Source organism: Motacilla alba, chromosome 1A, assembly GCF_015832195.1.
Source record: "Motacilla alba alba isolate MOTALB_02 chromosome 1A, Motacilla_alba_V1.0_pri, whole genome shotgun sequence".
In the NCBI taxonomy this organism is placed as follows: domain Eukaryota; kingdom Metazoa; phylum Chordata; class Aves; order Passeriformes; family Motacillidae; genus Motacilla; species Motacilla alba.
Genome location: NC_052031.1, coordinates 6,438,953 through 6,452,565, shown reverse-complemented (window position 1 = coordinate 6,452,565; position 13,613 = coordinate 6,438,953). Strand labels below are relative to the sequence as shown.

Below are 13,613 nucleotides of genomic sequence, written 5' to 3'. Positions count from 1 at the left end.
CTTTGTACAGTATTTATAACTGTGAACTCATTTATGAAACAACTTCTAAGTTACATTAATGATAAAGCATGGAAAATAAAAACCCTGCTGTACAACAGAACAAATCTGTCATGGAATTGGCAGAAAGTTGCTCTCTAGTCAAAGGAGCTGATGAGCAGGATTAAATTTATCCAAATCAACCTCTATTCTGGTACACACCCAAGCAGAATTCTGTGACGCCTTTGAAGGCACAAACCAGTTAAAATAAGGACACAGGACAGGAATAGAAAGCAAACTATTATAGTCAATAGGACAGACTGCCTGGGAATTAAAGCATCTTTCTGGCACTTTCTCAAGTTTCTGCATTTCCTAAGCTGAAATATTCTGAAGGATTGATGTTTTTGAAGGCCCCAGTTACTGCTAGTGGATGCTGGAAACTCCCAAACCCTTTAAACTGCAGCAGGCAGCTTCAGTAACCAGAGATGACATTCCTAACTATGGTGTTAACATTAAACTCTTTGTTCCAACTTTTAGATGTCCTGTATCTTTAAAGCACACTTGATAGTGCTTTAAAATAAAACAAGGTTCATTCACTTTTGAAAAGCCCTTTAAGCCCACAGCATGATGACAAATGTTATATTTACATAAAAACTATTATTAGAGAGATGACTAGATGTTACCACAAGAGCAGTAGCTCCACATTAACAGTTTAAAGCATCTCTAGCTGAACATTTTGATCTGGTAACAAACATAGGAAACAAGATGTGACAGACCAGTTCAGGATGTCCCCAGCCACTGCAGCAAGCCTCACCCTTGGTAACCTCAGTGTGATGTTCACAAGCAGCTCTACCATCAAGAATATATTACTTTGAGCTACTGAACTTGTCCTTCCTGTCACAACCTGACAGACATGAGAGCACATTGCAAAGAAGCTTCTCAAGTCTGAACTTTAGCCCACCTGATCTGCAATTAAATGAACTTCTTATGACCTGCAGTGCTGAACCAGACTTCCCTTCATATTGAAAGCAACATGAATAAAACAAACATAACACATTTAATGGACAGAAACCCAGTCACAAATGTCACCCAGCCTGTGAGCAATTCTTTTAAATTACTTAGAGATCATGCAAGGAGTCCTACCTCATAGTTCAAGGAAGGATCAGGGGAATCATCAGTACAGTGAATAAATCTGGAAAAGTAAAGCACAGACTTCAAAATCTGCTTTACATGTAAGATTTTAGCCATAGTGAGAAAAATAACCCCAAACTGTGAAACATAAGAACTACTGTTAAATTATTTCCAACATGTACAAAGCAAGTAAATGCAATACATAACAATAACTCTCCTTTTGACAATTATTATGGGGAAAAAACAGAATAATCACCTCTTTTATTCTAGTGTAATTTGGAAGCACTTAAATCCGGAAAGGGATGTGTCCAAAACATCAGTGTTTATTCACTGTTGATTTATTTCTGTTTGAATCAACAGTGCTGCTCTTTCCTCCTTGTATTGTTATGTTGGCATAACTGAATTCTCAAAAAACCCAATAAACTTGAGCAATCTAATCCAGTTTCACTGCAGCATGTTTTGCCAAGTACTTTTAATGTTTAACTTCCCAAACCACACAACAGAGACACATCATCATGCCTCACAGCAGTTGATTTCCATGAATAAAGGATGCAAAACAGCACTGCTGCTCGGCACTCCTGATTCCATGGCATGGTATTTTCTAAATTAAGAGCCTTAAGAAATGCTCTTTTAAATCCCTTGAGAGTGGGAATAAACAAAACTATTTCCACAACTCCAAGCAGATGTCAAGGTTTTGGCCCTTGTGAGGAGTTGACTCTGTCGGTCTCCTTTCAGGAGCTAGCAAGAATGGAGGCAGTTATAAGCCAAGTCAACTTCCACGTACCTTTCTGTCATTTTACAGTAAACCTTGCAATAGATTCTGTAACTTTCAAAAGGTATTCACAGAAGAACATGTGTTTTTCTTCTAATTCTACTCCCTGACCTTATTGGCAACAAACTACTTGGAAGCACAGAACTGTGTTAAGGGTCACTGCTGAGCAATAGGCCTAAATACAATATTTATAGCATCTCCTTTTGGCAGTGAACTTCATTCAGCAACCCAAAAGTCTCACATAAACATTGTATTTGTAAGACATGGCTTCCTAGCCTTTGGTTTGAAGAGAAGAGCTATTGTAAGAGTTCATTCTGGATGCTGCCAGCAGAAATAAATTTCACACATTTTAGTTTAGACTTTAATATCCACAACACAGAGAAAAGTAGGGCAATACAGGCAGGCTTTCCAAAAGCACAGTGATCAAACACATCATATATATATCTGTAAGCCTGTGTAAACAGATATCATCCTTCAGCTACAGTTTAGATTCCCCGCAATTTAAGATCTGTCAAGGCACCAGAAACAAACCCATGAGAGCTCACAGTTTTGCTGGAGTCAGAACTCCCCCCTTACTAGAGTATATGCCTATCACGCTGAAGAAAATATCCCCCCCACACACAAAGCCAATAATAAACTCTGTCTGCACAGGCAGCTGAAGTCCAACACGTGGAGTTTTACAGTGCCTGCACACAAGGATCGGTATTACCTCTCAGACTCCATATCTTGGATTGGGGTACCTGCAATCCTCTTCATTCCAACAACATTCTTTTCCAGCAGCCAAAAAAGCCCACTCTTATAATCAAAATTATTCCCTAACTCAAGACTCAAATGTTTTGGGTAAGAGCTATGTGGAGAAGGATGGTTCCTCTTCCCTTGTAAGTCAGAAAATTAAATCCTTGGGTGCCATCCCAAGCCCCACAGTCTGTGCAGGTATCACTGCCAAATCAAGCAAACAGGCAAAAATACTGCAAGACATGGTAAGGGTATTTTTTTGAGCCTTAATGACACAGGACTAAGTACAAACGAGGAAAAAAAGGGTGAACACAGCACAAGACAAAATAAAATGTTTTTGTAATCTAATTTTCTTTCTTAATATGATCATGAATTTTCATTGACAAAAGGCCACCTTCGTTCAGGGAGTAAATTTTGGGTGACTTGAGGTTGCAATTTTATATTTTTTACCAGCTCATTGTAGCATTTATCGCTGAGACCCATCTGAACTTGTGTATTACAGATGGGCTTTTGATCTCTAGAGGAACAATGCTAAGTGGGGTGTCTTCAACTCACATCCTATTCAGGTTTGGAAGGACTTGAAAGAACAATCAGAAAGATGTCAGGAACCCCAAATTGAGACATGCCTGGGCTGTATTTTCTGAAGCCTCTGAAAACTGTCGTTTTGAATACTATGGGTGAAAGGATCAAACTCTTCTGTTGTGTTGTGGTCAACAGCTTTTTTACAGAGTTACACTTAGAAGTCAAGACCAGAAGGATCAAGATGTCTTTATATGTGGCAGCTCTATGTCAAACTCCAAATGCAAATACTTGACCACAGGACATGCTACAAAAAGTGATTATGCAGGTCAGTTTTCAACACTAAGAAAAGCAATTTAATAAGGTTGGCAAGTTTCTCCAGTACCTATCCTGCTAAGAAAGCCATGAACTCATCTGTAAATCACTGAGAGAATTAGGAACTATTATGAATATGGTGAGCATTGTAAAATTTATTCTTCCCTGTTATTTTCTCACAGTTTATTTTAAAATATTATTAATAAAAGAATAAGAAGTTTTTAACAGCCTTTGAACTGTATCTTTATTCCTTTAGTATTAAACCTTGCTGGAACTCTGAGACCTGAAAGAAATAGGAAATTCATACACCCAAGAAAAGAGAATCTTGTACCACACTGTAAAGTGCTAGGAAAAATGGGCGAGAGTAAAAACCTCAAGATAAAAAAAATCACCATCAAAGGCCTCATTTTCCACATCCTCTCGTGTGCAACTGCCTATTTTGAAACAGTTTATATTAAAGCCTAAACTATCAGCTCCTGCAAAAAGATACTGGAGTGCTGAGGCACATTCTTCATGATCCAACACTGCCTCCTATGTTCTGTTAGAAGAACACAGGCTGTTATTCCTCTACATCTCAAAAAACTGACATTTCCCTACACTTTGGAATTCAATATTAAAAGTACTAAGTCTGGCATCAGAAATGTTATCGGAATGCAGAGTCATTACCACATTATTAGAAGTACTGTTAATATTTCTACCAGTCTCAAGGTGAGCAATCAATCATGTTTTAACAAAACACAGTCCACCCATTCTAACAATAAGGAAGAAAAGTGTATTTTACACCAATACATCCAACAGGGCTATAGAGCTTTCTGTTCAAAAAGAGTTTTAATCACTTAACAGAAATCCCAGTTAGAAAGGGATTTTTTTTTATTACATATACTCAACAGTAAATTTCTGAAAGCCTACATTAATGCCTGAAAAATTAAGATGACACCACCCACAAGATTTTTTGTGAACTCAGCTAAGTAAAATATAATGCTGACTTTGAAGCAGAAACAACATCAACTGCATTAATGAGTACATCGCTGTGAAGTCTTTGTTAATTTATTTATAATTAACATGCTGGAAAAGGTAATTCATTAGTCTGAACTCTTCAACCATGGTGTCAGCATCATGACAGAATCCAAACTTTTAAAACAGTCAAAGCAATTTAATCATGCTCAGTATATTTGCAATGAGTCCACATTTTCTAATAGTTTATATTGAAGCATTACATGGTTGAAGTTTCCTCGGAACTTGAGACAGCTGTGAATTATAACAAGTGTATTCCCTCAGCTGAACTATGTTTAGAGGCAGACAGGAAATGGAAGAGGAAGGAAAAGGCAAAGAAAGTGGTTTCCCTTAAGTCCTGCATCATTGGCTTAAATTTCTAGGTCAAAACCCAGATCTACAAATTGCCATTGCACCATGATTACCATATTATGACCCATGAAGTGGATTTTATACAGAAACAAAACAACTACACCAAAAAAAGGGTATTCAGCATTTCAGCTCTTACTTACGTAGGGCAAGAAACCTTTAGACCATATGGAGTATTATTGACAAAGTAGAAATATAGAGCATTTCTCCTCTCTCCGAGTAGTCCTTCCAAGAGATTTGGATGCATTATGTATGTAATTTTCATTTGTTCAGCACTTCAGGTTCTTATGCCAGCTACATTTTTAATTTCTGCTTGCTAAGGACTAGTGAACTGGCAGCTAATCAATAGTATAATTAAGGACGACCACTGTTCTGATTTAGCAATAATCATTGCACTGTTTGGGGACATTCTGTACAAATAACTTTGTAATTTAGAAATACCAAGCACAGAGACTGGACAATAATATATACTTTAATCAAGTGTGACATAATCATAAATTACAAGATATACACAGAAGCCAAGGTGATTCCCACAACCACGTCATAAGCTTCACTCTTTTACCACCTCAGTTGTGCTATCTGGTGGTCTTATCACATTGAAAAGGAGCCTAAATGGACTGCACCAGTGGAGTTTGAGGTGTTGCCTTTCTGCAAGAGGTTCTTCTCCCACAGCAGGATCAGGAGGAGGGAATGTGCCTGCTATGGGCTGCTCAGCCACCACTGTTCTTGTGTGAACTTGAGGTGAAATCACTGATGCTTCAAGTCAACAGCCATGCTGTGAAACCTCAGCCACCAGAATGTCCTCACTGTCCCTCCCACCAAGCCAGTGCTGACTGCAGGGTGAAGTGAAAAGCTGAGGCACTGCCTGGAACTGATACAAGATTAATCTGGACAGAAAATACACTGAGTTCAGTGTCAGTGAAGGTGGTTGAACCAATTCATTCATCACACATTGTTGCCACATCTAAGTCAAGCAGCACTTGCTGAACACTTGCTTGTCTCCAAGACTCACTAGAAAACAGTTAACCAAACAGGAATTCTGCAAAGAGCTCTGGGTACTTTTTGCTGGACCTCTTTATGCATGAAGACAGTAAATACAAAATCCATCCTATTTAACATTCACAAAGGGATGATGCAAAGTGTGCAATCCTTTTCAGACCTGCAAGAATCAGTCCTGAAAGCCATTGCAACAAAAATTTTACTGCTCAACTCTGTGAGCAAGCCATCCTCCAGACACCTCACCTCTCATTAGGGGAAACCATGAAAAGCAGCTCCTTGGGAAGGCACCAAAGGCTTCTGAGAATTCACTCACCTCTGACATGTAAACTATAGATTTCTCATCTCCCCCATTCCTTTCATTCTCTGTGACCCCAAAATCATGAAATCTCATTCTTCACAATTATTTCCCAAGCCCAGCATACTTTTCAAATGGATTTATCACTCCAATATCTTCTCCCCTCCTCCTCAGTCTCTTCCCCAGCACCTCCTCTCATTGCAGGTTAGGCATGATGTAAAACCCAACATCAGAATTCAACTTACAGCCTTGCTGTCAAGAGTCCCTTTTTTTTTTTTTCTCATGTACCAAAAACTGGGGAAAGAGAGTTTCATTAGAGTTGCAGGAATAAAAAAGAAGGCAGTTGCCCAGCATTAATCTAACTGGTTTCACACTTTAAAAAGAAAATTTTTATCAAGACATAAGCCACCTGACATGAAACTTACACCTGTTAACACCCTATGAGGCACCTAGAACAGTGGGTCTGCATTTGACTGAGTCTTCTAAAATATCCTGTACTGTAAATAAGCATTGAATAATTACTGGAAATGAATCTCTCAGATACCAAGCCAGGGACTGCCACTTTTCTTTGAAATTCTGCTTGTCTAGGAAAGACAAAAAAGTAACCATAGTGACAGAAATATCAACTCCAGTAATCTAATTTTCTTTCAGAAAAATGCTGCATTTTAGAAATGAGTGACATAAATCAAGGAGATGCAGGTACTACAGGAGGAAACTGTTTCCATACAATTACTCCCTTCATGTGAGCAGATAAAAATGAACTCCAAGCACAACATACTTTTAATTTTACCTGTAATTGCTATCCTCAGTCACCTGAAATGTATTTGTCTCAAGAGCTACAAGAACTTGGGTTCAGAACAAGCTCCAGAACTATGTGAAATTAGCAGAAGCCTCAAGCATCTTCCAGGCAGCTACACAAACCTCAATAGCTTTAAAATAAGAGGACTTGGTAAAGTCACACTGTATTACCATCAGAAGTGGCACCAATAAGGAGGGTACCAACAAGTAAACACCAAGAGCGGAGGGAAGGCAAAAAATCTCAAGAATACAACATGACTTGCTCTGGAAAGGTAGTAAAAAAAATATGTTCTTAGTCCATGCTGTCAAGGCACACTGGTTGCATGTGCTACTTTAATGCAATGCCTTTCTGGTTTGCTTTTGGCTTTTTCTGTCTGTGTGTAACCAAGATTGTCTGCTGGAAATGGACTTACGGCTGAGTGAGGTCACGAGTGATGAAGTCTGAGCTCTTGAAGAGGAGGAAGATGTCACTGAGAGCTTTACATTTCAGAGAGCTGTTCATTGCTATCCAGTAGGCATCCTAAAGAAACACAGAGATTACCTGAAACACACCTTCATGAGCAGGAGAGACTGCAAACTTCAAGTCTATGTAAATATTATGCAAGGTTTGAAATACATGCAGAAAATTATTTCTTTTTATATTGAGGAAAACTTCATTAGTGGTTAAAAGAGACAAAATAGTGCTTGTTTTTCTTATGAATACTCTGATGAAAGCAGTGCAAATTCATTTGCAAAATTAAGTTTTTGCCTTACTGCTTCCAGAACTTTCTTGGAATGCTTGATTGAACACAAAACAACAACATTTGGGTGCACTCATCCTCACAGTATAGTTAAGAGTACCTAAAATCAACTAGAGGAAAATTTATTGCCTTTTTTATGAAACTGTGGTGCTTTTCATCTTTATACCAGATAAAGTTTTCAGCTAGTATCCTGACCAAGAGCCTGCCCATCACACAACCATCTCTGACCAGGATATAGGTTTTAGACAGGAAAGTCAGTGCTGCCATGCATCAGCCTCCCTAAAAATGCATCATCACCACCTAGTGATAGACGAGATACGAGTACCTAAAATTAACTAGAGGAAAGTTTATTGCCTTTTTTTTTTTTGAAACTGTGATGCTTTTCATCTTTATACCAGGTAAAGGTTTCAACTAGTATCCTGAACTAGTTTTAGATAGGAAAGTCAGTGCTGCCATGCATCAGCCTCCCTAAAAATACACCACCACCATCTAGCGATAGACAAGATAGAAGTGAAGTGGTGGATTCCACTTAGAGTAAAGAATCCACCACTTCACTAACACCTTGTGTATCAGTTCTTCCCTCATCAGAACCACTGGTCTCTTCTTCTTTCCAAAGCACTGAGAGAAAATAAACACAAAACATTTTGTATGACAACATCTGCTACAAGTTTTGGGAGACAGCATTCTTACCCTTGGAGCACTCCAGTTGAGTTTGGGAAAAACACTGCCACCCAAGGAACTTATTGCTTCCTGAACTTTAGCTGTGAACTCAGGAAATTCTGGTGCCTGAATGAAGAACAACAGCAAAAATATACATTTCAATACATTTAATAGCAAAGTGTAGCCATTTTCTAAATACTATTAGAAATAAATATTGCATTAGAAATAACTCCAAAACCAGTATGAACCACAGAAACACAGTGCACAATAAAATCACTTAAATAAATCACTTCATCAAATCTGTCATTTTTTCAATCAGAGAAAACTGAAAATGCTCCCAGTTCTCACTCTCATTACTAGCAAGTATCATGAACTTCAGGAGAAAACCCAAAACATCATAATAGTGACCATGAAATCTGCAATAGTTGACAAAAATACAAGTCAAATAACCAAACCTTAAATCCTTACCTGTTGGTTTGTATCCTATGGTAGATTATTGTATACAAATAAGATCCAGTAATATTAAAACTTCTAAAGAGTGATTTTAGAATGAAACATATCTTTATCAATTCATAGGCAATTTGAGTGACAGCTGCTCATTTAGGTTCTAGTTTTGTAAAATGTTAGTAATACTTAACTGATCAGCTCTTCAGTTAGCTCTTAAAGTACCTACTTAACAATATATTGATTCAAAATAAAGGATACACTGCAAAGGTTGGACTAGAAAACCTTGCCTTGTAAAGAACATTGAAAAATGTAAGATTGAGGTAAAAAACCCCAACTCTTCAGGTTGCTCCAATCTCTACCCTGAATGTGGTGCTACAGAAAAAAAAAAAAACCAGGTTGCTGACCTTTAAAATAATATGAAAGGATTTGAAGCATATGTCAAAGATTTTTCATATAATAGGATTTAAAGCAAGAAGTAGATAGGAACACTATTTTTATCTATTTTGAAACTCAATTCAAAAGTAACTCCCAGGCTAAAGCTAATTGATGCCTCTTAAACAACAAAACCCTCACAGTCATACAAGTGAATAAAAAAACCTCATACATACTGGCATCTCCTCACTGCAGCTTCCCCAAATGCAAACACTTAAAAAAACCTTCTCACATTTTAGTGCAGTGACCTAGACTGAACTTCAAGCATTCTGAACCTTTCCTTCGTATATTACCTAGTCTCCATGGGAAACTACACTCAGAAAACTGAAAAAAACACTTCTCTAATTTTATTTTTAGACTTTCAGTTGATTCTAGAAACTGTTCCTGCAAGAAGTAAAACTCTTCATCCACTTTATTCTGATCCAAGCTTCTCTTGTTTTGACAGGAATCAGAAGTCCTACTGTATATGCAATACCAGCACATACTAAGCCTCCTTGGGAAAATGTTACCAACATGTTATTTGATTAATATACACACAAGAGGAAAGTTCTCCAACTGCATAAACAAGCTGGACTCCATCATTTCCTGATTTATGAATGCCTGGCTTTGTAACCATTAATATTAATGCAAGTTATTCTAAAAGCAGAATTTTCTGCCCCTCCACTTCTCTCATGAGGAAGCTGTAGACTTACCTAGATATACTAGAGTCATTTGCCCTGTGCTCTTCTGACAGGTAAGTATCTCTTAATTATGTATTTCCTTATTGTGTTCTACATTATAACAGAACCTGATTAAAAACTCTGGTATTAGTTATTTAGCCTCATTACCATGAGCTTTGCAAACCATATGATGGATCCTAAAACCCCTGTTTTAAATAATTTACAATTAAGGGAACCTAGGTTATCAAAGGTTAAATATTTGAACTGAAGATTAATCAGTGTGCACAAATGTATTTGTTTTAAACTCTAGGCTATAAATTCTGTGCTAGCAGAAGACCACTCAAAGCAGGGTTGTGATTATATGGCATCTAATCCAACATGAGCAATTCCACACCTGATGAACATTAGGGAGCTAAAGGAATGAAGTCACAGCATCAGTGGCAGACAAGTGCCTTGAGTACTTTAACTCTGACAGTGACAGGGCAACAGCAAATTTCAGAAAAAGATGTAAGAAAACCATCAGGAAAGCCTGGTTTGCATCCATTATGATCTTGATTCCATGTGCAAGGAGACCATAAAGACAGGAAAAGAAAAAAAAAAACATGCTAGAGAGAGATGTACTTAGAAGAAATAATGGCACATCAAGAGAAGAACTGTGAAGATTGAGCTGCAGGGGCTTCATTTCTTCTGCATCCAGTCTGATTAAATAATTTGGAGATACTCAAAGTGGTGAAAATGAAAGACAGCTATATTTAGAGCTGTACTGCAGTTCATTTCCTAGAGTCTAACAAGTGTATGATTGTTGTGGATGAAAAGTGTTTTAGTTAAATAAAATTAAGCCAGCAAAACCTTTTGGAAGTTACAGACATCTATACTGCCATCCATCTCAAATGGTCTGAAGAATGTTAAATACAGCAAGAGATATCTCCAACCAGCAACAAGTTTGTATCACAAGGCTGCAGAAAGGAAACTGCTGACAAACCCACATTTGGCTTTTACAGGGCCTTACCTTAAGTGTTGTAGTGTTCTCATCATCTGACCACTGTTCAAAATAAGAACAAACCAAAGGTTACCAGCTTCCTGAGCCATCCTTTATAATTTATGAAAACATCAGAATTCATGCAACCTCTTACAATCATATCACTGCCCCAGGCAGCATAACATCACCATCCTGCAATTATTTTGGCTGTAAAGTAAGACAGGAAAAACACTGTATATTCAGCAGAAGTACTACTCTAAAGTATTGATGAAAAGATACCTGTATATATTTCAATTTTGATTTATATCAGAAAGATGAACATTTCAGAACTCAGTCTTCCTTATCTACAGCTTGTCTCCAGCTCCAGCACTTCCATCCCATGATCCATTAGCTTCACTTTTATTTATTTTTCATGTCCTTGTTGTACCTTCTGTCACCTTTAATTACACAATTTTTCAGTGTTTTCCCTCTAGAATGGCCTCAGAAACTTTCACTGTTTCTTAAAGTAACTATTCCAATGTACTCCTGATTTTTCAGGGCATGAAACAGCATTAGGTTCAATTCCAGCATTCCCCAATCATTATTACAAATTAAATTATCAAGAAATGAAAAAACAAAAAAGTTTTCTGTGAAAGAGCATAGAAATATCTTAAACTTTCCCTGACTTCACAGCATAAGTGATCATATTTCTATGTTTTTCATGGCAACTACCACAAGATAATTATTTCTGTGAAGGACTGTCCACATCTATAAATTATGCAGAAAAAGTGATACACTCATATTTTTCTCAAGAGAGTCAAGATTAATTTGCATTTTATGCTGACCTGTATCTCCTCTGCATCATCACTCCCCTCCTGAGCATGACTTGGCGGATCTTCTCTGAAACAAGAAATTAACAGGAAAAAAAATTAAGCACTGGAGTTTGACTTGACCATGTCCATTAGATTTCCACCTCTTGATGTCAAAATGTTTTCATAAGAAGATTAAACCTCGGAACCCTGGCAGAGAAAAATCAGAGATGCCAGTACTGAAAACTAAAGACCAAATAGCTGGCATTAGACTTAGGTCCTACCCTGAACACTTTGCTTCTTTCAAATTAGCAGATCAGTTTTTGCTCTAAAACACCATAATTGAAGTTTTTTGACACCCTGTTAATGATTCTTTTCCAACTTTACTGTACTCTGACACAAACACAAGTTTAATTTTTTTTAAGTAAGTTCAATTTAAAATTTTGCCTCCATACTCCAAGTAAAAATTCATAAACCTTGAGTTTCAAATGTCGACCTGTGACTTTCTGGCTCTGAAAAGAAAATGTCCTCACACTCAGCATACAGACCAAAGAAGATCCTGTGGAAAGTGGAGAGTGTAGCAAACAGGGCAAGGTCAAAAGTACATCCCTGCCAAAAGTCAATTCTTAGACAAGCTGAGTCTCTGCAGACCCTCAATGCACTTCCAGAGGGACTAAGCCATCAATCCAGTTTTTGGGATCTAGAGGACAGGCAGGAGTGCACTGAAGGTTAGAACCCATCTTGGCCTTGACTGCAAGAAGATCACATTCCCTTATAGCTAAGGAAATTCAACTCAGAGAAAAAAAAAATGGTATCTAAAAGGGATTTTAACTGCAAACATCTTAAAAATGTAATTTAAGTCAATCATACAGCTGTCCATTACTCCACTGAAGACAGCAGAATTGTAGAACACAGCTGTTAAGTCAGACCTTCCATTTCAGCTTTTCTGAAGGCTTATTAAAATATACAGCTGCTGCTAAATAAATTGCACAATTCTGCAGAAGCAGGTGACAATACTACTTCTGATCCAAAATAGTTTAAAAAACAATTCTAATTTTCTGGGTATCCTTTAATCAGAAAAAGAACTTAGAAATTAAAAATTAAACCCTTTAATGTTTACCAGGCGTTTGAACAGCTTCAATTTTTATATAAATTGGTACCTGATAAATCAAACCAAGCTCCCTTTCACTCACAGCCTCACTGGTTGCTCTGCAAGGGGCAAACTACCAGTTAGGGAATCATGAGTGAGGACTGATTTCTGAGTTTGATCATTAACAAGATGCATGCAGCAAGCATTCCAAAAGGAAACCACACAGTGAGATCCTACACAGAAACAAAGAGCAAGGCCTGTGTTCTTACCAGCTGTTCCTGCTGCCTCTCCACCTCATACTTCTGCATCCAAAATCCTGCCATGGGTGTTCATACAGGACATTCAGCTTTGTCATATGCATGGATTGTAAGTGATTATATAAAATGTTACTAACTATTGAGTCTGTAGATAGCTTATTTTATTGAGAATTAAGCTGAGGTAATGTCACTTCACCCCTGGACTGGCATGGGACAGGTCAAGCCTGTGAATTGAACCCAACCAGATCCAAAGAAGCAAACACAAACCAGCAGCTGAGCATCCCAGAGCCTGGTACAATCCCCCAAAGAAGGGTGGAGAAAAAAAATGAAAGGACTTTTTTTCACTTGGTCTAGAAGAAACTGTAGCTCATGGATTTTAGGATCTGCTTCAGGCACCAGCAAATCCAGCTGTACTAACAACAGTCAGCCCATTCACATGCTCACACAGTGTGAGGTTTACTGCAGTCACACTGGTCAAACTGAAAAACTCATTATGTTCAGTACAATATAAATATACAAAATGGTGCTGTGAATAAAAAATGGCATTAAAACTTGGAAGCTGGGGAGATAACACACTTACCTTCCAGAAACCACCAGTGTTCCATCATCCAGCAAATACTCTTTCACATTCTCTGGCAGGGGAAGAATAACACTGGAAG

General features: G+C 37.7%; 1 protein-coding gene across 1 annotated transcript in view; it reads right to left on the bottom strand.

Annotated features, from left to right (window-relative positions):
* CDC123 (cell division cycle 123) overlaps window positions 1–13,613 on the bottom strand; it is a 31,781-nt gene that overhangs the window by 16,150 nt on the left and 2,018 nt on the right. The window contains exons 2-7 of the mRNA XM_038153562.1: window positions 13,535–13,606; window positions 11,644–11,698; window positions 10,850–10,882; window positions 8,333–8,428; window positions 7,316–7,422; window positions 1,120–1,168 (exon numbers count right to left, since the gene is read on the bottom strand). Coding sequence (XP_038009490.1) covers window positions 1,120–1,168; window positions 7,316–7,422; window positions 8,333–8,428; window positions 10,850–10,882; window positions 11,644–11,698; window positions 13,535–13,606 — 412 coding nt within the window. The remainder of the gene's footprint in view (window positions 1–1,119; window positions 1,169–7,315; window positions 7,423–8,332; window positions 8,429–10,849; window positions 10,883–11,643; window positions 11,699–13,534; window positions 13,607–13,613) is intronic.